The sequence below is a fragment of the Xenopus tropicalis genome, chromosome 5, assembly GCF_000004195.4.
Source record: "Xenopus tropicalis strain Nigerian chromosome 5, UCB_Xtro_10.0, whole genome shotgun sequence".
In the NCBI taxonomy this organism is placed as follows: Eukaryota; Metazoa; Chordata; class Amphibia; order Anura; family Pipidae; genus Xenopus; species Xenopus tropicalis.
In genome coordinates this window covers 105,648,109-105,674,024 of record NC_030681.2, presented here as the reverse complement: position 1 = coordinate 105,674,024, position 25,916 = coordinate 105,648,109, and the positions used below count along the sequence as shown (strand labels likewise).

Below are 25,916 nucleotides of genomic sequence, written 5' to 3'. Positions count from 1 at the left end.
AGAATTAAGAAAAAACAGAAATGAAGGACAGGAATATATCTATAACCAACGATACATTACGTAGATCCCAGTACTTTAAAATTATAATGGAGAATATGGGCGCTCTGATCCAATTATTATTCTGTGATCCAATTATTATGCTATGACAGAACTCAGCTTTTCTGATGACCTATGTATCTACGTTTTGAAATTATTGTAAGACCCAGTCTGTCATAAGTTAATGTAAAGTGCTGCATAACTAGTTGGCGCTATACAAATAAATGCTCATACGAGGTGATTTTTACAAACTCAACTGTTAAAAAAAAACAACTCAAAAATTTGATCCATGAATCAAATTTAATTTGATTCATGGATACACATCTCTTATTGATTTGTATAGACATTTGCCAAGTTTTAGCTGCCAAATTTCATTTGGATTTTCAAAATTTACATTTACCTTTTATTAAAACCCAGAAGTAACAATATGTTTTAATGCAAATGTGAGGAAGGAAATAGAGACAGAAGGACAGCATGGCTGTTATTCAATTCCAGCTTTACCTATGAAATCACTGCATTCAGTTCAATACCCATTTTATAAAGACATTAGTTTTTCAATCATTTTGCAGCTTTTAGACTGGCAATTTTTATATTTATAAAATGAATGCAGGATATTTTTGTCAGCAATTATAATGTATTAATGGGATGTGTGCTGATAATTTGCATTACAGAATGGTCATATGAGCAGACGCCAATGCATGAACTTCTGTGTCAGAGCAGCAGTGTGCTGGATAGGTGGGGGCAGTTGAACCTTATGGGGGTTGATGTATAAAGAATAGTCAGTGTAAAGCAGTAAGTCTTTCAACTAATTTATAATGTTTTACTATTTTAGTTACTGTGTTGGAATGTGTGGGGATGGAGCCAATGACTGTGGGGTGAGTAGGTGCCACTTAATGAAAAAATAAGGTGTTCTAAACTGTTCTCATATTCAAAAGATTAACACACTGCAAATTAAACCTTTCTGCCTGTAGAAATGATCATTCTTATGTGTTTAGCAATAAACTCAAAAAACTGAAAGTTGAATCCCAAATTACAGTCTGCTTGTGGGTCACCTCCACTGACTGAATGGCAACACACATATAGTATTGGTGCTTAATGAGACCTGAACTGTTCAAAGTGATGATTATAAATGATACCTGCGCAAATGACCCTGTGCTGAGTGAATTATCTGCATTATCTCTTACTGTACTGGTACCAGCAGGGTAATTAAATGCTTCTGCAAGAGCCAAAGCTGCAATGAGTCTCCAGGCACTTGCACAATGCTGGAAATCTCTTAACAGGGAGCCTGCCCATATTCTAAAATAGCTGCCATGGAAGTACCCAGTGTAATAAACAGGCATTAAATATATACACACAACAAACAGGGATGTTGTGAGACATAAACATAATTACATACATACAGCACATGGTAGAGAATAGAGAGAATCTGTATCATATATATACAGTGGCTTGCAAAAGTATTCGGCCCCCTTGAACTTTTCCACATTTTGTCACATTACAGCCACAAACATGAATCAATTTTATTGGAATTCCACGTGAAAGACCAGTACAAAGTGGTGTACACGTGAGAAGTGGAACGAAAATCATACATGATTCCAAACATTTTTTACAAATAAATAACTGCAAAGTGGGGTGTGCGTAATTATTCAGCCCCCTTTGGTCTGAGTGCAGTCAGTTGCCCATAGACATTGCCTGATGAGTGCTAATGACTAAATAGAGTGCACCTGTGTGTAATCTAATGTCAGTACAAATACAGCTGCTCTGTGACGGCCTCAGAGGTTGTCTAAGAGAATATTGGGAGCAACAACACCATGAAGTCCAAAGAACACACCAGACAGGTCAGGGATAAAGTTATTGAGAAATTTAAAGCAAGCTTAGGCTAAAAAAAGATTTCCAAAGCCTTGAACACACTGTTCAAGCGATCATTCAGAAATGGAAGGAGTATGGCACAACTGTAAACCTACCAAGACAAGGCCGTCCACCTAAACTCACAGGCCGAACAAGCGCTGATCAGAAATGCAGCCAAGAGGCCTATGGTGACTCTGGGGGAGCTGCAGAGATCTACAGCTCAGGTGGGGGAATCTGTCCATAGGACAACTATTAGTCGTGCACTGCACAAAGTTGGCCTTTATGGAAGAGTGGCAAGAAGAAAGCCATTGTTAACAGAAAACCATAAGAAGTCCCGTTTGCAGTTTGCCACAAGCCATGTGGGGGACACAGCAAACATGTGGAAGAAGGTGCTCTGGTCAGATGAGACCAAAACTTTTTGGCCAAAATGCAAAACGCTATGTGTGGCGGAAAACTAACACTGCACATCACTCTGAACACACCATCCCCACTGTCAAATATGGTGGTGGCAGCATCATGCTCTGGGGGTGCTTCTCTTCAGCAGGGACAGGGAAGCTGGTCAGAGTTGATGGGAAGATGGATGGAGCCAAATACAGGACAATCTTGGAAGAAAACCTCTTGGAGTCTGCAAAAGGCTTGAGACTGGGGCGGAGGTTCACCTTCCAGCAGGACAACGACCCTAAACATAAAGCCAGGGCAACAATGGAATGGTTTAAAACAAAACATATCCATGTGTTAGAATGGCCCAGTCACAGTCCAGATCTAAATCCAATGGAGAATCTGTGGCAAGATCTGAAAACTGCTGTTCACAAACGCTGTCTAATCTGACTGAGCTGGAGCTGTTTTGCAAAGAAGAATGGGCAGGGATTTCAGTCTCTAGATGTGCAAAGCTGGTAGAGATATACCCTAAAAGCCTGGCAGCTGGAATTGCAGCAAAAGGTGGTTCTACAAAGTATTGACTCAGGGGGCTGAATAATTACGCACACCCCACTTTGCAGTTATTTATTTGTAAAAAATGTTTGGAATCATGTATGATTTTCATTCCACTTCTCACGTGTACACCACTTTGTATTCGTCTTTCACGTGGAATTCCAATAAAATTGATTCATGTTTGTGGCCGTAATGTGACAAAATGTGGAAAAGTTCAAGGGGGCCGAATACTTTTGCAAGCCACTGTATATATATATATATATATTTATCATATAAGTAATATAAAGATATGGGATCCTTTATCTGGAAATTTGTTATCCAGAAAGCTCTGGATTACAGGAAGGCCATCTCCCATAGACTCCATTTTAATAACTAACAATTCAGATTTTCAAAAAATGATTTCCTTTTTCTCTGTAATAATAAAACAGAACCTTGTACTTGATCCCAACTAAGATATAATTAATCCTTATTGGAGCCAAAACAAACCTACTGGGTTTATCTAATATTTAATAATGTTTAAATGATTTTTTTAGTACACTAGGGACAGATTATATATGACACCTCTTAAAGAAGTGAACTTTTAGTATATTATAGCATGGCCAATTCTAAGCAACTTTTTAATTGGTCTTTATTACTTTCAAATGGGGGTCACTGACCCCAGCAGCCAAAAGCTATTGCTCTGTGAGGCTACAATTTTATTGTTATTGTTAATTTTGATTACTTATTTTTCTATTCTCATCCTCTTTTAAAAATTTATCAGTCTCTTATTCAAACCACTCCCTGGTTTCTAAAGTAATTTGAACCCTAGCAACCAGATAACTTGAAATTTCAAAATGGAGAGTTGCGGACCTAATAGTGAAATAATTAAAAAGCCACAAATAATAAAAAAATGAAGACCAATTACAAATTGTCTCAGAATAGTAATCTCTACATCATGCTAAAAGTTAACTTAAAGGTAAACAACCCCTTAAAATCCTGAATGATGGTATTTTTATTAGCATTTGCACTATATGCTTTTTAGTAATTTCCCAACTCTTCATAGCAATCATTTCTTTATGAACTTAGTTTCTTTAGTTCCTTAATCTGATTTGTTACATTGTTTTTAATTATAACATAATAAGTGGCACCTTAGATTTAATGGGCAACTAATTAATACTTTTCAATAAATTAAAATGTTTCTATTGTGGAGCATAACTGGCCCAATGCATCCTTCTCAAAGCTTTTAATCTGATTTAATTGGCCTTTCTGATATTCATTGAAAATGATTTCCTTTTCAATTGTTTTTGTATCTTAACCATTATAACAGGAAGTTACTGCATGTCATGCTCGGAGGAGTTTGTTGCTGTGACTGATGTTTGTGGGGTCTGCAGATATTTTCTTAATATTGTACTTTTACTTAAGGCAGATACGGAAGGCAATAATCTAGGACTGTCAATATATTTTAGTTTAATATCTGATTCACTAACTCATCATTTACAGGCACTTAAAATGGCAAGTGTTGGAATCTCTGTATCTCAGTTAGAGGCATCTGTTGCTGCTCCTTTCACTTCGAAAGTCCCAAATATTTCATGTGTACCTTTGCTTATCAAGTAAGTGATCTTCTACACAATGTATAATGTAGGGTGAATACATTGTTGTTATGATGTTAGTTTTTTAGCTTAATGTTAAATGCATTTGCTTTTAACACATTTTGTAACAGATATCAACAATGATCCATTCAGTATCGCACTGGGTGTCAAGGGCCCACTAGGGCTGCCACCCCAGCCATTAAGTCAGAGCTGGTCTCCACCAGCTTGCCCCCCTCCCTTGCGTGATGCGCACAACGTAGCACCACATCACATTCTATTGTTTACATTTTCCGATGATTGGGGAGTTGGATCACCTAAAGCCAAGCAGAGGTGGGTCGGTGGGGCCCACTGGGTATTTTCCCATTGTCCTGCTGGCCTAGTCTGACTCTGGATCCATTACATATGCCTTGTATATTGATTGTGTTTCCTCTCACATCTTGAAGTTCAAGAAGGATGTTTCCCACTGACATATACTAATACCTACTTTGTGTTGTAACTTAAAAGAGAAGGGGAGAGTGCCAATATGTTAGGCCCCTCGTAATTTACACAATTTAAACATAATTTAACTATCAAGCAATGACAAGGCAGAGCAGTGTGACAGGTGCAAGCATGTATAGTGTTTGAACTTAGGGGAAACTCCATTGGATTAAATGAAATTATAAAAATGAATTAAAAAAACAAAGGAAGAAGGAGAAGGAAAGGTAAAAACTAAGAAAGCTTAATTAGAAAGGTCTATGTAAATACAGCCATAAGCACTCACAGAAAAACTGCACTCTACCCTCTACCAAAAGAAACACAGGATTTCTTGTCTCCTTTTTTTGTAAATATGTTCTTTGGGTATCTGACTTCCTCTCTCAGAATAATCCTTCATTCCCGGGGCCAGAGTTTGTGCAGTTCCCTCCTCTCTCCCCTCTCCTGCTCCCCCTCCCTCAAGAATGCTAAGAACCCCACCCCCCTTAGGAATGTTTAATCTGAGCTATACTAAAGCTATACAGCAGGAAGCTACGAAGACCAAGCTAAAATGGCAGCTGCAATCTTAAGCATACTCAGGTATGATAAAGCTTTCTGCAGAATAAATATAGTGTTCTAGGTGGCACTAATGTGCCAAATCTATTGGCAGTGGAATGCCAAAATGACTTTCCTTCTCCTTTTAAGTCCATTGACTACCAAGGAATTGCCTGATGTATTAACATATTAATTTCTGGAACTGTTTATTATATTGCATTTTTCCACTGTCTGTACTGTTAGTTTTTAAACCTAGACAGAATATTTTCTAACTTTACTTATTCAGAGCATAAAATGGCTGCACAAAATATTTTGTCATTCACTTGATCCACAGGGAAGGAAGAAATTCGCTTGTCACGTCTTTCTATATGTTTAAATTCTTAACATTGGTTACCCTGGTTGAAATGACTTCTTTAGCAATTCTGTTTTGGGTAAGACTCTTTAATTAATTATTTAATTGTATCCTGTTCATAAAGGTATAAATAACAATGCAATTTATTTCTGAATGTAATAACACTGTTAAACATGGTTGCAGACTGTGACTGATAAAATAGTGCGTACCATGGGGAAAAACATTCTTCAATAGAGTGCATTAATGAACGTTTTCACAATGGTATGCATTATTTTATTTCATAAAACTTTAAGAAACCAAGTTTTGTTAATGAGTACATGGTCTTAAATAAAGTAAAGAATGTGATCCCACTCATTCATGTTATTTCTCTTTAAATGAGCGAGGGCTACCTGCTGCATGCAGAGAAATCTTAATGAGAGCAGAGCCTTCTCTGTCCATCAGTGCCACAGAAACTCTTTGTTAATTGAAAATAAATAATTACAACAACAATAATGAATTTGTATCTTCCTTGTGTAGAAACAAAAGATTATTGGTGAAGGGCATTACCTGCTGCAGGATATAGCTCTCACCCTTCCTATTGCTTTTATAGGTAAGTACACTTTTCAGGGGGAATCTGATCTATAAAAAGCAAATGAACTGGGTCCAAATTACTTGAACTATAATTCCACAAACGATTGTTTAGATGTACTAAAACTCACATGTGCTTGCATAGCCTGTTGTATCATTCTAAAAAGAATGGTTCTTAAAGGAGAAGGAAAGGCATTTTACTTCCAGTAGATTCCCACATTAGTGCCACCTAGAACACTTTATTTATTCTGCTAAAAGCTTTACCATACCTGAGTAAACAGCCCTAGAAGCTCCATCTGGGTGCAGTCGCCCAGAAAAAGGCCTTGCTATGGTGCTGCAGCATTAATACTGACACTTTTCCCTTTGATCACATTTTTTCAACCCAGAACACCATCAGCAGAAATAAATCTACAGAAATGTTTTGGCAGAAGCAGCTAATTCAGAGAGGCTCTTGTTTAGTTTTCTTCAGGTTAGATTGATGCCTGGACTGGGATTCAAAATAAACCCTGGCATGTTAAATATACAAAGGCCCAAACAGCCCCCAACCAGCCCAATAAATAGTGACTGTCTATGGCATCTTACAGCAGCCCCTTTTGTTTTGCTAGAGTTCACAAATTGCCAGTCTGGGGCTGTTGGACAAAGTGCTAAATGCATGTATAGAGTAAAATATAAACCAAAAATGCTTCTGTACAACTGAGCAATTACAATACATAAGGATCTGCAGGCATGGATTTGTGGCAAATTTCCTCGTTTTGCAGATTTTTTCCAGAACACCTAAAAAAACCCATTATTGAGTGTGCCGTTTTTTGTCGCGAGCGTCAATAAAATTGTTGCTCGTGTCAAAGAAATGAACTGTGCTACAATTTATTTTAACACACGCCATTTTCTCCATTTTGCAAATCTTTTGCAAGAGTCGCACCTATTTCAGCAAAGTGAAACGGGAAAGTTTCGCTCATCACTATTTATGTGACTTATAGTAGAAATGTAAAATATAACAGTGTGATAAAAATGCCGATATATTTATATTAGTATTATTTTGTTTTCACAGGAAGTTTACATGGTCCTGCCCCAAAATTAGCCCCATACAGACCCTCAAGGCATATTATGTCTCCTGCTTTGTTGCTCTCTGTTTCTTTGCATGTCCTATTTACCGTCATCCTTCAGGTTACTGCATTTGTTCTTCTTCAGCAACAGCCATGGTATAATGAAAGTGATGTTTTCAGGTAAATTCTTAAAGTGGTGCTGATTTTTGTAAAAACATGGACATAGTTCCGGTATTGTAAAATTGTTTAAAGTTCAGTGTTGTCTTTCCATTTATTTCTTTTGCAAATGCAATGAAGTAGAAAATAGTGCAATCATATACTGACCTATTCTCTCCAGCTGCTTTGGTAAATCATCTTTAAGGGGTGAGTGCTAATTTGTAAAGCCCAGCTTTTATAGTAGAATTCTAGATAATAACAAAGCATTGTGGGTATTATATGAGATGCTTTCCTGTTTTGCACACATTGTACAACTTTAGTAAACAAGCTTTAAATTGAAGCTTAAAATAGAAGGAAAGGTAAAAACTAAGTAAGCTTTATCAGAAAGGTTTATGTAAATACAGCCATAAGCACTTACAGTAATGCTGCACTGAGTCCTCTATCAAAAGAAACACAGGATTTTTTTTGTAAACATGATGTTACAGTGTCAGGCCTGGCCTCTGGCGAGAGACCAGCAGGTAGGAGCCTTTGTATAGATGACCCCCAGAACTCCCTTAAAGGGCCAGACAGCCAAGTGAGATGAAAATAGGTAGTTTAATGAACACAAAAATAAAAGTAAAGTACAAGCCTGTTGTAAGGTAAGGTACAGAGTCCGGCAATATGCAAATCCGTGAGCAGGCAGAGGTCAGTCCAGGCAGAGTTCAAGCAAATCCAATAATCAGGCAGAGGTCAGTCCAGGCAGAGTTCAAGCAAATCCAATAATCAGGCAGAGGTCAAATCAGGGAACCAAACAGAGATCAGGCAGGGCAAAGGCAGGGAACAGGTATCAGGAGTGGCAAGACAAAGCTCAGCAGGAACGATGATCGAGCAACTGGGTGTTGCCCGAAGAGGGTTTATATAGGCGGGTAATTAGAGAAGCAGCCACACATGTGATAAACGATATCTGTTGGGACATAAGCAAAACTGGTGGAAATGCAGAAGGCACATAAGGGCGACTGATCCCATGGAGCTCATGGAGCCTCCTGTGGCTCACCAAGCAAGTGCACCTCCAGTTCCACACACAGTCCAGGGATCGAATCCCTATAGTTCCTGACATACAGTGTCTGATTTCCTCTCTCATAAACATCATTAATTCCCATGGCCAGAGTCTGTGCAGTTCTCTTCTCTCTCCCCTCTACTTCTCCCCCTTCCACTAGAATGCTAAGAACTCCCTCCCTTAGGAATATAAGGGCTAGAGCTACAGGAAGGAAGCTGCATAAAATGGCAGCTTCTATCTTAAGTAAACATAAACAGCTTCTAAAGATGCTTACTCAGGTATGGGAAAGGTTTCTGCAGAATAAATATAGTGTTCTAGGAGGCACTAATGTGGAAAATGACTTTCCTTCTCCTTTAAGATTACTAAACATATTGAACCCTTAGCCTTTGCTTTGGGAACAGCATGCTGTTAGGTAACAGACATTTCCATATAGTTTAATTTAAAATTCAGATTCCACATGTCCTAATAATCCCATTGCCAACTGTAAAGGGCACCTCTGGTACAGGCACTCCCTGGTAGAGTTATCATGCCATGTTTGCACATGCCCGCACCAGATTATTAATTCTGCACTGGACACCAGGGATTCCAGGGAGGAAGTTAGCACCTAACATATTGGCATGAAGTGAACAGACAAAATGCCCAATGGCACCAATGATGTTGCATATTCATTAGACACTACTACTAACATTAGTGTCCTAATCCTCTTATTGAACTTTTTCTGTTCTTACTTTGTCTTTACACTGCCTGACTTGTGGACATTGTTAACCCTTGCTTTACCGTGCCTTGGACTTTTGTCTGCCTGTTACCTGGTGTGTGTCAGTGCCTACATCCTGTATACCTTTATTACCTTGCCAGTGCTGTAACACAAAGCGTGCCTAATTTTGCTGCCCAGTTAACCTCAAGTGTGCCAGTTTCTAGTGTAAGGGTCAATAGGGTTAACTCCCCCTATGACTTACATTTGCTTAGGAAGGTGGATGTCTTCTGGAAAGCGTGGAACTTAGGCCCCAGCAAAGGAGATAAGCCTTGTAAGTCTGGCAACAGGGTCCTGTGAATAAGGTATTAGATAGGGGTAAGTGTAGCTCCTGTCAGAATACACTTTAGGAGTGTAAATTAGATAGGGTGAACTAAAAATAGCAGTTCTGAGCTCCAACATAGGAGTGGTGGATTGGAGGTTTCTCTCCTAGGTAATGGTTCCTGTTAGTGTAGAGATCACAGTGCATAGGGAATTAGTTTGGAGGATTTCCATGGAGTTTCCACTGGAGGTGATCCAAGCCTGTTAACAGAGGTAAAGTTGAATTCCTGCCAAATCTGTCTTTAAGGGTGTGTCAAAGTATTATTTGCTTGGTTATGGAATGAGCATTTGTAAGGGGGTGGAAAAGGGTTAACTGTATATGTGTTGTGATTACATGTTTTCAATTAGAGTTGTATTAAAACCTCTTAAAAATTACTGAGTGTAGTTCACACCACCAAACATGTATGGAGAATGTATAAAAAGGGACCAGACCCGGATTTAGTGGTCTTCATAGGAGAGCACAGGGAGAGACCAGCTGCAAGAAAGAAAGAACAGCATACAGGGTAAGGAGAGGTGAGAGCAGAGCAGCTGGTAGTTGAGCAGGCACTAGGTGTCTGAGACAGGGTTAGGTAGTAAGGGCCACCAATTGCCCCACCTAAGAGGCTAAAGGGAAATCGTTTTCCCAGTGTATCATCCACAGAACAGGGACCTGAGCAGATGGAGGGGTTGATGAGCTTCAAGCTAGAGTCTGCCAGTAGAAATAGGTCTGGTGGAATAGCAAAGGGGCACCGTAGGGAGTGTCGGATTGGTAAGCCCGGTGGGGACAAGAGATCCCATGGACACTGTAGACAGGTATGACAACCCAATTTAGCTGCCACTGGTAAGGCTGACATCCTGGGTTTCATTTTCTTCTTTGCTACCACAAATAATAGAAACAATAAATATTTCATAATTAAAACAATAGGTAAAAAGAATGTTCAGCACAAGCCCTATTCACTGAACTCATGATGAAAATGGGTATATCATGAATGTCCCTTTAATTAAATGTTGAAGGCAATGCTTAGATTATTCTATTTGCACTTTCTATTAGCTTTGTTGGTAGATATTAACAAATGCCGAGTTTTCATTTTTAAATGTTCCCTGTAGTGCATGTCTTCCATTAAATCAGAGCTCAGGAAATGTCACCATGAGAGAGCCAAGTGTGCCAGAGAATTATGTAACAGTGAATTATCTCACAACTATGGAATGGATTGTTACTTCAATGAACATCATTATACTTGAATTTGTCTTATGCAAAGGACAACCATTCAGACAACGCCTTTATACTAACTGTAAGTAATAAGATTTGATGCAGTCACACAACATGCAAAACTGCCAGTTTGGAGCATTCTTAGAGGTTATTAAAATATTTCTTTAGCTTTGTGGTAACAATGACAGTATTTTCTTAATCATTTTTCTGAGTAATACATTATCCATAAAAACTATGTATTTTGAAAAAAAAATTAGCTACATTGAATTCTTGCCTGGGGGAGTCATATTGTCATTGTTTATATATTGCCAGCACATTCCCACTTTAAAGAGGTTTTTCATCATTGACATAAGTCCCTGGCCTAGTGGAGCTTACAGTCTATGACCCTATTGCATTCAGAAAACATTTAATCTGTCTGTATGATTCAGGGGAACTTTATGCAGACAATAGGAGAACATATAAACTCATTACAAATAGTGGCCAGGTCAGAATCAAACTCAGGACCCCAGTGCTGTCAGACAGAAATGCTAACTACTGAACCACTGTATGGCAATCTTGTATGGCAGAAGTATTTAGACATAGTAGGTGCAAGCCAAAATGTGGGCAACCTGCCCTATATTGTCACTTGACTGATCTTGAGGCTAGCTGCCCCTGTATTCTGCCTTTGCCTTTCACTGGGCTCATTCCCATTGTGTCACAGGGTGATAGTCAACTGTGTGTAAATATAATAAAAGAAAGTAGAAATTGCAAACCAAATACTCTGCTTATGGCTCCCAACTAAAAAATACATTTTAGCTGGGAAAAAGTATTCCAGAGAAATCCACCCCCCCCCCCCCCCCAGTAGTTATTCTTTATATTTTTAATATTCACATAGCAAAATTAAATAGATTTTATTTTATGGCTGATCTGGATGAAACTTTCATAGTGCTACACATGTGCATGCCTGGGCATACCTCCCAACATTTGAAAAATGCACAGAAGGAGAAGAAGAAATGCAGAGTGTAGCATGGTGAAAAATGTTTGATCACCCCGACTTTTGTGACTACATCCCCTAAATATCACTCCCATTTTTCAAAAATTGTCAGGTTATGTGAGGTTTGAACACATTTCTGGGGGTTTTGGGATCTTGTTTTATGTGCTATCACAGTCAAAAATAACACTAAAGTCTCAGTTCCCCCAAGAGACCTGTTTATCTTATTGGTTATAATTGTATCTAAGTGCAGGTAAAGATTTCTGGGCTCTCTGCTAAAAGCTACTTATATAATTAAGTTTGAGAATCCTGTATATTTTTTGGCATTCAGTGCAGGAGATCAAAGGGAAATGAGGGACTTTTCAGTAAGAATCTGGGACTGCTGGCTGAGCTGTTAAAAGAGGGACTGTCCTGTGAAAGTCGGGACAGTTGGAAGGTATGGCTGTGCCTGAGATGGGTTCAGTTTCACTTTGAAAAAATACATTTTGAGCATTCTTAGCATTTAAATAGGATGTCTGTCAGGTGTGGACTGGGATACAAAATAGGCCCTAGAATCTCAATTACACAGAGGCCCAAACATCCTCCCTCCAGACCACTAAATAGTGACTGTCTATGGCATTTTAGCAGCCCTTGTGGCATTTGCCATAATCCACAGAATGCCAGTCTAGGCCTAATGCCTGTTTTGGGTTACTAGTGGCAACAACTGTATGTTACGTGGGATTTCATGATGCTTGTCTCTGTTATTTTTCAGACATGCTTCTGCTTCTAATAACCATCCAAGTGTCAGTCTATATATTTTTACTGTTTGCCAATATTGAATCAATTTACTTATTTTTTGAGGTATGTATATATGTGTAAATTTACATTTATGTACACTGGAACCATTCACACACAGTATTCTCTAAGATAACTAATTCATTGTCTAATCTGGAAAACTGTATCTGAAATACTTGTACACACACAATTCTAAACATATCCACATGTGTGTATATGTATATATTAATTAAGGCTATAGGAGAAGAATTATAAATTGTAAATTAGTATTTTTGTAAATTAGCTGTATTATTTAAAAAAAGGAAATGAAGACACACAAGTTAAGTTTTGGTAGCAATATGTTTTTTTTTTTCAGACGAAAAAAATCTGCAAACATTTTTTTTGCTCATTGTTGACAACATCATTCTGTGGCAACAAAATAAATTAATGTTGCTATCATTAAATGTATTTTGTAGCCAATGTTGTCAGTATAAAATATCCTTAGCATTAACAGCAATGTATATAGCTAGGATAAAACACTCAGGCATTTATACAGAAGTGTTAAGGTGAATACTAGTATAAAATGTGAGACACACCAAACCAATATGTAACGTGCCAAACACCATTAACAAATTATTTACAGTTGTAAATATTACATTTTAAGTTCAAAATGAAATGGCTGAGCACTGCACCATCTTGTGGTTGCATTAGACATTTCATGCACTATTCAACTAGCAAAGCAATGGGGAATGGCTAATTTAATATCAAATATAATGTTATTACTAATATCCATATTTAGGGTGATAACAGAATGTACAAAAACATTTGCTTAAAGCTGTTTAAAGGTGTTATCATTTTTGTCTTTTGTTTAAAGACTTTAGTAACATATGTCATCACATACACTGGGCATAAACGGCAAAATGACTACAAGCAGTGACTGCATGCCTGTATAGTTACATAAATCCAAAGCGGTATATAGTATGGATGGACCACTTCTGGCCGTCCAATCGAGCTACCATTTGTAGTATTGGAGGGCCACATGCTGTCTATCCCTGGTTTGAAGATACAGGTTATCATTTATGATTCGGTGTGGGATGGCTCATATTTCCTTCTCACTGTTTTTTATAATTGATGTTAGATTATAAAATGGCATTGAGCGCATAGATTATAAGGAATGGAGTAGTCTCTAATGCAGAAACTTCAAATGGCAGATTATATGGGTAATTAAACTATATTTCCATACTATCTGCCATTTGCAGTTTCTGCATTGGAGACTACTCCAGTTCTTATAATGGATGTGTCCAGTGCCATTTTACAAACCAATATGATGATAGAAGTTGTATCCTTGAGCTGTAGTGAAAATGAAACTGATTGTGTCTGTGTTTAATTTTTAGGCTGTTTGCACTCCCTATTACTGGCGAATTTACATTTTTGTTATGCTCTTAGTACACTTTGCTATATCCTATGCTGTGGAGGTAAGTTTACTTAAATATAATACTACTTTGAATGTGCCTGTAATACTGAATATTGAAACATGAACATGAACTTATAAAGATTTTGGCAGAATAGGTCCAACACAGTGAACACTCCTGGAAATAGGCATTTATTGCAGTCATATCTGTGAGTGTAGAGAGTAGGGTTATGGCATATTTAGGGTTAGTGAAGTGCTCATTGGCCATTTCTGCGGTAATCTTACTGGCATTTCTGGGGTTAATGGAGTGCTCATTGGCCATTTTTGCTGTGATTATACTGGCATGTCTTGGGTCAATATGCTGTTTATCCATTTTTTGTAGTAATTATATTGACATGTTTGGGGTTATTATGTAGGGTGGGCAGTGGTGACAGCCGAAAGTGAGGTGTGTGATGGCAATTGCACTTATGTGTTTGGTGGGCCCTTGGACACTATACAAAATAAGGAACGCTCCAGGGAATTATTATTTCCAGGTTTTATTAAGCCTTTATAAACCCTAGTGCTGCTATTCTTTTCTACTGCCTCTCCAAGCTCACCCCTTCCTAACCTGTGTTGGACATGGCTTAAAGGAACAGTAACGCCAAAAATGAAAGTGTATTAAAGTATTTAAAATATAATGTACTGTTACCCTGCAGAGGTAAAGTTGTGTATTTGCTAGAGTAACAGTACTATAGCTTATATAAATAAGCTGCTGTGTAGCCATGGGGGCAGCCATTCAACCTGGAAAAAAGGAGAAAAGGCACAGGTTACATAGCAGATAACAGATAAGCTCTGTAGAATATAATGGGACTTTATCTGTTATCTGCTATGTGCCTGTGCCTTTTCTCCTTTTAATGGCTGCCCCCATGGCTACACAGCAGCTTTGTTTATATAAACTATAGTAGTCTTTCTGAGGCAAACACACCAGTTGTACCAGCACAGGGCAACAGTACATAATATCGTAATTATTTTTATACACTTTCATTTTTTGGTGTTACTGTTCCTTTAAACTTGAACAGCTTCGTAAGTGATGACTTGCTTGTGGCGGGACAACGTTCTGATAGGCTGGATGGCAAATGTATACAGAGTCCCAGCCCATGAGAACATTGCCCTGTCCCCACAGTGTGACGCAAAGCAGGAAGCTGCTCTACTATAAACTGTGCTAGAGACTGACACGGGTTAGTAAGGGGTGAGCTGGGGGAGGCAGGGAACACATCCATTAGCAACGAATAGCAGCATGTGCCACTATCATTAGACATCTATTGCAGTCATTTTTTCTTTACAGTCAAAACTACAGATAGAGTAAACTTTATCCAGACGTTTGCCATACCCCACCATTGAAACAGATCATTGCACCTTTTTACTGAACTAAATGCTGTAACACATTGTGCTGTGGTTTGGGAGCCAGGTGAACCATGTAATATCAAGTGTCTCTAGTTCTGGTACATTCTCTACTCTACAACTAAATTACATTCTATTACAGGAAGGAATCCTTGAAAACAGAAAACTCTGGATATTGATAAAAAGACTATGCAACTATGAATCAAAAAGCCAGTACAAGAGATTGCAGAGCAGCTTAGAGCTGGACACAGAATGGCCTCCCGACAATAGAATGGATTACGCCAGCAAGTCTGTTTCTGTCATGGACAGCGAAACCATTGTTCTCATGGATGCAACTTGCCAGCCAGTTACTCAGGGAGGCAATGAAACACGATGTTAACACAATGTAATTCAATACAATATAAGAAGTGTGTTCACTTTAACCTGCATATGGCACATCTGTGATGGTGTGATGGTTGCATAAAGTAGCATGGTTAACTTGTACATAACATACACGTGTGCTTGGGACTAGTGATGAGCAAATTTTTTCGCCAGGCGTGGATTTGCAGCAAATTTCTGCATTTCGCCATTGGCAAATTGTTTCACGAAACTTCCCAAACTCCCACAGGCAATCACAATTGCAAACACTCCCTTTCTCTGATACTGCCTTTATCTGCCTCACCCACACACTGGTGATCACTTTTTAGTAAACTACCACTAGGGTCAGAACCAAGTGAATACCAAGAAGCACTAAGGCCAAAGTAGGCTGTAAAAGCTCTGGGAATCTTTTTTCAGTTTACTGGGGGAGAAAACCAAACTGCATAAGAATTCCTTGGGGCCTTGCTGAGATAGGTACTGAGCCTGGGGTGCCTTATGAAATTATTAGCAATACAGCCAAAGCCAGAAAACTGAAAGACAAAGTCAGGGGTCAGACAGAGAGAACACATGAGAAAGGGTAATAAAAGGGGCACGACCACAATGTAAAAGAAAAACAATTGGACTAAAAAGCTTCTGTGGGTTCAGCCAACAACTATGAATTCAAATACTATTTTCATAAAACTGATTGCCAGGCTCGAGTATGGAAATATTTGAACCTTTTGTGGCCCCATGTTACCCATTGAGGCATTACCAAAAAGAACAAATATTTTAATGCTACATTGTTTGTTAAACAGTTGGACCAGGTTGTAAAAAAAACCTTTAAGGGGGACACAACTGAGCCAACTGGTTCATTAAAAGTTATATCATAGTAAAAAACAAATGGTTTTGTATACTTGGGCATTATTATATAATGTTATGCTTCAAAAAACTGCTGTACCACAATCTCTGCTTTCATTTGGTGAAGTCCTATATCGGGGAGGGACAACTACTGCAGATCTCCATAGAATAAACTAGTACCAGAAACAATAGAATCTCCCTCTTCTGGCACTGCAGATGCAGATTGGTGGCAAGTAAAATGCTAATGTTTTCCTGTTTGTACCCATATTATACCACTGGTTGTATAATTAGGAGACTTGAGTCTTTTCCCACCAAAAAAATGAAAATGCCACATATCCACTTTTACACTATCCACACTTACTTTGTTAACTTAGTTAGCAGGTAATGTTGCCCATTCCTTCTCTCTTTTTTCAATACTATATTTTTATATTTTAAAACCAATAATCCCTGCAGATTTGGATGAGCAATAGTTTATTTGTTTTTCAAATGGCTTTTTAGCTTAGAATGAAGTGTATGCATTTAGCTTGGGTATTGCTAACTACTGAACATAAATCTTTATGATTTTGGAAGCATGGTGTCACAAACGTTAGCCTTGGTTGTGCTTGCATGTTTTTCCTCAGGGTAGATTTTAGACATGTAGTAAAGGGAAAAAACAGGCAGCACAATAGTTACCAGAAGAGACTTCACTCCTAGGAGAAATGGTTCCATAGTGTGGAAAAACAACAGAGAAGTGGTGGTTATGAGCAACCCCCTATACATACACACATACACAGGGTACACACATACATACACAGGGCAGGTGGAAGTAGTCTCCCCCCCTCCCCCAATGTCACAAATGGCAAATTTACTTTTATATAAGCTCACACTATGAGCTCAGGGTGCTTTCTCTTGGATTCAGTTTTGTTCTGGATGCCAGTTTAGATGCTTTCTCTGCTATCTGGGATTTAAACAAATGTATGCACCTTTTAAAAGTGCAAAAGTATTGTGTGAATAATTAGAGTAATGCTGTGTTAAGCATTTTGAGCAATTTTGGCCATCTTATTGTTAATATGCAAATAGGTCAAAAGGGATTCTGGGAACAGATTCCTTAAGGCTCTTAGAAAAATCTCATTTACTTGGGTTTATCCTATAGGCTAAATCTTACCCACTGGGTTTTTGAAGCAAAAGCCAGGATAATAGCTGATCAGATTCCCAACTAGTGATCGGTTTCTCCCTTCTTGGGGCTCATCAGTGTAGTGCAGGTTTTTTTGATCAGCTTAGGTAGAGCCAGGAGTGGGGATTCACGAACAAGTCAAAAGGGTTGGATTTGGTACAAACAGATCTGAGGAGAAATTCAAGATATTAACCTTTACATAAATTTGTCCAGTGTGAGATTAAGAGATTGGCAGAATGTAAACCAGGATGTATTGGGGTGCTAACCTTTCCCTTGCTGGATGTAATGTATTAATTAGCTTAAGGATAAACAAGAATATTGTAGTTTAGAATGCTGACATGGGGGGATCAATGGTTCCCCTTACGTTTTTGTACTTGTGCGCCACATTCAGATGTAAAAAGTGTTAGTTAGCCACACAAGCATGAAAAATGTTATTTGGGGATGCCAAATAAGGGCTTTGATTGGCTATTTGGTAGCCCCATGTGGAGTACTAGCCTGCAGGAACCTCTGCTTGGAGTAAAACTGTGTCTCTGTGCTTCCAAAACTTGCTTTCAAGCCAGAAATTTAAATGGCACGTACTTTGAGGCCACTGGGAGCAACATCAATGGGGGTGGTGAGCGACATGTTGCCCACAAACCACTGGTTAGGGATCACTGCTTTAGACACTTCCTACAACATGTTAGGCTCATGGCACTTAAGGAGATTAGGCGTCAGTTAACCTGCCTGTATGTTTTTTGAAATGTGTAAGAAAACTGAAGTGTCCTGAGTAAAACAGAGACATAACATAAGGTCACAGTGCATCAAAGAAATGGACAAAACTTATAAGACATGTAACACAGAATAGCACTGTCTACATCATCGGTTCTCAACCTGGGGGTCGAACGACACTTTCACAGGGGTCGCCTAAGACATATTTCCGAAGGTCTTAGAAATAATTTTATGGTTGGGGTCACCACAACATGAGGAACTGTATTAAAGGGTTGCGGCATTAGGGAGGTTGAGAACCATTGGTCTACATCATACTAAAAGTTACCTTAAAGGTGACCAACATCATTAATGCTTGATCATTTTGAGTACCCATGCCGCCATAGTTTTATAGATTAACAGCACTCAGAGTTTGTCAGAGTTTAGTCAACACTCATCTTTGTTCTTGGCTTCCATTACTGAGAGTATTACATTGCCAAATGTGAATTTTTATTCTATTCCCCGTATGACTTTTATATAGCATTTTACTGCTATATCCAGTGTTATGTTAGGTGTAAGTTCATTAAAGGGTGACATTTTTCCCACATTTAGAAGAGAACTTTCATTTATGCTTACTCATGGTGCTGTCATAAAAATGGCTACAAGTATCTTACTGTTTGTTGATTTTACCATCTTCTGCACGGTCAGATGTTTCTCACATGGGATGAAAGTTAAGGAACATCATTTTGTCTTGTAGCCAGTTCATATAAAGCTGCTATTATTTTTAAGGACAGAAGAGTAGAACTCAGAACTCAGTGTACTCAGCTGACATTTGTCAATTATTGAACCTATTATTTTTCACATTATTCTTCTGATTATTCTTTATATTTCTATATTGTTTAATTTGAAATTGAGTACAATGCCTGTGCTGTTTTCATACTAGAACTTAACTGATCCTCTAATACTAACCCCCATATGTAATAAAAGGCACTAAATTTGCTCAGGTGCATAGCAACCAATAAGATGTCTGCTTTTAAACAGGTGACCAATAAATGCTAAGAGCTGAGGAAAACATTGCACTTCAAAATAAATAATACCTTTGAATTCACAATACAAGTCAGAAACAACCCTCTAGTTTTCCTTTGCTTGTTTTGCACTGATTAAAGATGATAATACACATGTTCAACATGTACTATAAAATAAATACATAATAAATATGGCTTATACTTAAAATGGGAACTTTATTTTCTTTTAAGTTGAACATTTCATTTTTTTTTTTCTTGTTTTATAGAGCATCGTGATTATGGTTTCCATTTTATACTTAATGCAGGGGTGAGCAAACATTTTGTCTCAGGGGCCACATTGACTTATAGACAGACCGGGCCAGGCCAGCGTTACGCCCAGGGCCCCCATCAGAAATCACGAAATCCCCCACCCAGCATCCTCCAGCTCTATCCTCCAGCTCCCCCCAGCGTCCTTCCCAGCATCCTCCTCAACATCCTCCCACCAGCATCCTCCCTCCAGCTCCCCTCAGCATCCTCCATCTCCCCCCCCCAGTGACCTACAGCTTCCTGCGGCTCCCCCCAGCTCCATCCTTCAGTGACCTCCTGCTTCTGCCAACTTCATCCGTCCTGCAGCTGCGTCTGTCCCTCGGCTCTCCGCTGCATCAGAACACTTTTATTTGGTTGCGCCCCATGCGTACTGATGTCATACGCACACATGGGGCGCAACCAATCAGGGCTCGTAATTCTTTAAAAGGGGCCCGTGCTAAAAGTCTCGAGTGATGAGACTTGCGGAGTTTGGGGGCTGGATTTAAAGGCCAATGGGCCAGACATGGCCCACGGGCCTTAGTTTGCCCACCCTTGACTTAATGCCTTCCCCTTCTTTCCTTCAATAAATAAAAAGATATGTATAACCAGTTCACTACAGCTTATGGTACAGATTGGCTCTATACTGTATCTGTGTGCTGGAATCTGCCTGTCAGTGCGCACACAGAGCACACACAGTGCAAGAAAATGCACATGAGCAATTGGGAGAAAATTACAATGTGTTCCACAGGTCTTACTTTCCCTAATTCCTAAGGAAGCTTGCCTCATATCACAATTGTTGTGTGGGCCAAGGAGGTATGATTAAGTGTAAACTGAATGTGGTCTGCAATTTTATTGTTATACATTTTTTAGGTAAAATAGGCTGAATGCAATTTCAACACTATTTCTGGGCTCATGCTGAACCCTGGAGTACATTGTCCCTTAAACATAATAGGGCTCATTTAAGTATAGTACTTAAGGGAAAAAGCTGTGTCTTATTTAGGAAATTGCTGCATATTGGGCATTCTCAGGGCCTCTCCTGCTAGGCGGCAGTGAGCGGCCAGTTACCAGGCATGGCAAAAAGCATTAGTTGCTTTCTGCACAAGCGATGTGGCCCCTTCTGGACCTGCTCCAATGCTGAAGTTGAAAGCTTGGGGCGGGAGAGAGGGTGTGGCAGAATCAACACTGGGTATTCTCCCAGACACCAACCTATCTGCCTTGTAAGCCTGAGTATTGCTGTTTTTTCTGGAGCACTGTGTTTGGTATGTACTAAATTATATGTTTTAATGATTTTATAATTATACACTGTTGAAACTTTGTGCTTTATTAAATCGCTCTTTGCAAACCTTATGTGCCTGCATTAATGATGTGCAGTGCAGAGTGACCTTTTGTAGTTTGCATCAGTTTTTGGCTCTATTTGCCTAAGAGCCTTTACTCTTGCACCCTTTACTAAATTTGCATAAAGGAAGAACATTCCATTAATTGAAAATGAAGAGAGAGAAATTATTGGAGGGGGAGAGTGAAGAGTAACTTAATTATATCAATGTTAAAGAATAATTAACTGATTATATTTGAAAAGGTTGTACTTAAGTCTTAGTAAATTTGTGATATTGTGGTGAACTTTAGATTTTGGCGAAAATTCATTAAACGTGACATTTTCCATATTACAGGTATAGGACCCATTATCCAGAATGCTCGGGACCAAGGGTATTCCAGATAAGGGATCTTTCTGTAATTTGGATCTCCATATCTTAAGTCTGCTAAAAATCAATAAAATATTAATTAAACCCAATAAGATTGTTATGCATCCAATAAGGATTATTTATATCTTAGTTGGGATCAGGTAAAAGGTACTGTTTTATTATTACAGGGAAAAAGGAAATCAGATTTAAAATTCTAAATTATTTTATTAAAATTGAGTCTATAGGAGACAGGCTTTATGTAATTCGGAGCTTTCTGGATAAGGGGTTTCCGGATAAGGGATCCCATACCGGTAGTATATATGCCCTGTTACTGTTGATGGTGTTTTCTCTCTATGGAAATGAAGTCAAGGATGTGATAGGAAGTGGGTAACCCCGAGTGCTGAGTATTTGTAGCCCTGTAGTAGAAAGTGTGGTTCATTCCGCACTGCTTCTTGGTCACATCGCTGGCACACTCTGAGCTCCCTGGGCCAGTAGGGCTGTCTAGAACTCAACTTTGTTTTTCTAAATCAAATAAACTTGCATATCCAGTGCTTGCTTATTTATTCATAAGGAAAACTTGTTCAAATACAAAACTCAAATACCTCATATTTTCAAGTTTATACATTTGAAAACAAAACTCAAATACTTGAATATCTCGAATATAGCTTGACTTTGCCTAGGACAACTCCCATTGACTTAGAAATTCACAAGCTTTTAAATGGCAAAGTTTTTTTGCACTTAATAAATACCAGAGATTCAAGTTTTTGAACCTTTCAAATCAAACTCAAACTTTGGTAAATCTCCCCCTTGGTCTGTACATGCTCAGAATCTGTATCAGTATGGGTCTGTCTGTATTCCCTCTGCTCTCTTTCTTTCATTTCCAACCAATATTTAATTTTGTTACCAGCACATTCTATGATTTGTAGTCACCCATAACACTTCAACAAACTAAAGTTAGGGTTGGAAAAAGCAACATCACAGATAAGGATAAAATCAAGGACAAGACAAAGGGTGAAACCAGAAGCGAAATGGAATAACAAAGCAGCACTATACAAATGACCAGATTTACAAATGGACAACTTTAGGATCCACTGGGTTTTGGCGAAATGATCCTGAGATGGCTGAGCTTGGGGGACATTGCAAAGGTGACTGAGCTATGGGGAAATGGTAGCTGTGGAAGAGCCATAGACCCCCAGAAATAAAACTGCAATAACAATTTCTGACTGTGATCTGGTTGGCAGAATGGGTCAGAAGAAACAGAGAGAACTGTTCTGATTCTGCTCAAGAAAGACACGAGAAAAGTTATCTGTGGTTTCTTATGTCTGTAGCCCACTTTAGTTGGTTGTGCTGCTACTGGGTATTAATCTGGCGCTACAGGAGCCCTGAGCCCTGCTTACTATGGGGGACAGGTGTCTTAATTCTGTTTGGCGTGCCTCCACCCAGGGGTGATTCTGTTGGACTACAACTCCCACACTGGGAACCTGACGTGGTACTTTAACCCTTGACTGGGATCCCGGCACCTTGCCCCTCCCGTGGGGTAGTACCTTACCGGCCAGTAGGTGATCCTTTAGGTTATGAAAGATCCATACACAGAAGGTTATGTTGAACCAAATGAAGTGCTTTATTTGGGCTGACCTCTCCAGGAGTGTAACACATACAATCAGGGCACCTTCTCCTTTACTCCACTCATAGAGAACCTCTCTCCTATTGGGTCCCACGGTACTCCCGCCAGGTGATCCTATGTAGGTGCTCCCCCCGGTACTCTCGCCAGGAGACCCTCTCTAAGGGCTCTCCCCGGTACTCACGCTAGGTGGACCCACCACAAGGACTCACCCCGGTACTCACGCTTGGAAACCCTCAGATTAGGAATCTCCCATCTAGCGGTGACTGATCCACCTACCTAGACACTTTGGTCCCTGATCTCCAGCAGATGGATTGCTGGGGGTCTTAACCCCACTACACTCCTGGAGGGTCAATGTCTGCCCATTCTAACTTGTTCTCCCTACATACCATTCCTGGAGCGGTCTATAACCAGGAAATTCTAAAGTATACCTAAACTGGTGGAACACCTCTCTCCAGAGGCAGTCCCAGAGCTAAGACCTCACAGAACATGGCTGCATGCCCTTTTATATCCCAGCCCCCCATCTAGTGGTTGCTGGTGAGAAATGCAGGGGAAACTCCCTTTTAGCACAAAAACATCTAGGACCACCTCTAGGTGTCCAAATCCCATGAGGCCACCCTTTAGTGCCTGTCTAAATGGGAACCCACCTAAGGGGCCCAAATCTGGGGATCCCTACATGTCTTTCCTAAAGCAACATTAGAACTGTTCTCTTTCGTTCTTCATCAACAGTTATTGCATTTTAAATTTTATTTGTGCATACCTGCATGAAGGTGGCAAATACAGTGTTTAGCATAGGTGCATTATTGCATTGATGGAAAACCTGGCAGATGGGTCACTAAATATTTTTTTGAGTTTATTAGTATAATACAAATTTTAGCGCTAAAAAAACCACAATTTTGTGAAAAAGAAAAAAATACAAACGTTAGTAAATTGGGTCCTTATGTTGATGCATTTGTGCCACAAATAATGGCAGGATATGAAAGACAACATATGACCATTCTTTTTCAAAGTATTTCTTGACATTTAGGACAATTTAGGACATTGGAACTATGGTATAATTTGTTTAAAGGGATTGTTCACCTTTAAATTAATGTTTAGTATGTTGTTGAGTGTGCCATTTTGGCAAAATTTGCCATTAGTCTTCATTTTATTATTTGCGGTTTTTGAATGATTTAGCTTTTTGTTCAGCAGTTATCCAGTTTGGAATTCAGCCACCGTCTAGTTGCTAGGGTCCAATTTAACCTAGCAACCAGGTAATGGTTTGAAAGAGAGGCACAAATATGAATAGAGGAGGTCCTAAATAGAAAGATAAATAATAAAAAGTTACAATAACAATAAAACACAAATAGTCTCACAAAGCAATGGTATTTTGGCTGCCAGGGTCAGTGACCCCTATTGAAAGCTAATAAGAACTTGGAAAGAAAGGCAAATATTTCAAAAACTATCAAAAATAAAAAATGAAGACCAATGAAAAAATAGCCAAGAATTGGCCATTCTGTTACATAGTAAATGTTAACCTTAAGGCGAAGCACCCTTTAACACTAGGCTTTGTTTACACTATACCAAATGAACTTTATTTGCAATGTAAGAGATGCAGAGCTGAGAGGAGGCCTATTCCGCAGAACAGACTGCTGATTTGACTTTATGATTTCTGACTTTGGTTATGTTGTGTCATGTGTCTAATTGCCCTGGAGGAACACCAAGTGGAAACCCTCATGTATTTTAGGTTTTTTTCTGCCTTAGACATTCATTGATAGCAGTCTTTTACATTCTTGTTATTTTTACAACTGTGAAGAATAAAACCCCTGTTTAGTAGTGAAGTGTCTGCCAAGGAGTGTACTGTACATTCTGGATTAAACTCACCCAACACTGAACTTAGCAACCTCAGCCTTTTGCTAGTGTGGCAAGTACCGTAATAGCTGAATGCCTGTCAAAGACAAACATTTAAACAAAATTCTTATTGATGATGTTTCTGTAAAATAAAGTTTGGTTTATATGACTAACTAATTTCCCTCATGTTAAAATTCAGTATTTTACTCTTGTAAAACATTCTGGTTAATTAAAGTCACACTTCAGCAGACATAAGGTGGACATACACAGTACTCACCAAGCGAGCGGATCTTCTTCCGCTAATTTGAAATACTGTAGAATGGCAGGTATAAGCTCCGTTGGTTTGGGGACCACATCAACGAGCTGATTTGGTCCCCGATCTCACGAAAAACTAACCATGCCTGAGGCTGGCGAGGTGGCCCGCTGTTTGTGCCCATGCACTGGCAGATAAGCTGCCGAATCAGTCTAAAGGAAAAATATCGGCAGCTAAAATTGGCCCTTGTATGGCTACCTATATTCAGTAAAAGCCAAAGTAGACCTAGAACTTTAACAGATGAAAGGTAATTTATAAATGAAACAGAAGCACACAGTACATAGCACCCAGTGATGAGATTTTTCCAGCCAGCTGCAGGTAGAACAATTAAAGCAAAGTTTTTACTGGTTGCCATTGGTTACTACCCACGTGCCAATTTGCCTAGTGTTTGTAAATGACCCAGTTAATTAAATGCATATTTTCATAACACAGTGGCCCCAACAAAAGCTACACCTATGCTTCTTTAGAGTCGGAATCCCCCTCTCTCATTTGGCCCTCCAGCAACTGCCTTTATCTCATTCCATAGATTTTTCTCCAGCATTCAAGCATGCCTTTCTGTGCACCCTCACACAGACCAGAGAGAGGAATGCTTGAATGCTAGAATAAGTTAGTCAGTATAAAGGAGACAATGGAAGAGAAAGGAAAAGTTAGTCAAAAGCAGATGTTACCCACAGTGCAAATAATCAAAACATCAAGTCAACCTGCCTCATGGCTCTTTTACCTAAACCACATCACCTTTGCTAAAATACTACTTGAACAACCAACCACATATACAGTTTGCTTTGCTTCTTGACAATATCAGATGTTATTACTGTT

General features: G+C 39.1%; 1 protein-coding gene and 1 long non-coding RNA gene across 2 annotated transcripts in view; both read left to right on the top strand.

Moving 5' to 3' along the window:
* Positions 1–16,658, top strand: part of LOC116406486 (probable cation-transporting ATPase 13A4) — a 32,429-nt gene extending 15,771 nt beyond the window's left edge. The window contains exons 16-22 of the mRNA XM_031902734.1: positions 869–911; positions 6,256–6,328; positions 7,355–7,529; positions 10,700–10,884; positions 12,524–12,612; positions 13,920–14,000; positions 15,459–16,658. Coding sequence (XP_031758594.1) covers positions 869–911; positions 6,256–6,328; positions 7,355–7,529; positions 10,700–10,884; positions 12,524–12,612; positions 13,920–14,000; positions 15,459–15,695 — 883 coding nt within the window. The 3' untranslated portion in view covers positions 15,696–16,658. The remainder of the gene's footprint in view (positions 1–868; positions 912–6,255; positions 6,329–7,354; positions 7,530–10,699; positions 10,885–12,523; positions 12,613–13,919; positions 14,001–15,458) is intronic.
* LOC105947296 lies at positions 828–5,852 on the top strand. Its single transcript, XR_004222693.1, has 3 exons — positions 828–911; positions 4,294–4,403; positions 5,722–5,852. It is a non-coding gene; the product is annotated as an uncharacterized LOC105947296 (long non-coding RNA).
* Positions 16,659–25,916: the final 9,258 nt, after the last annotated feature.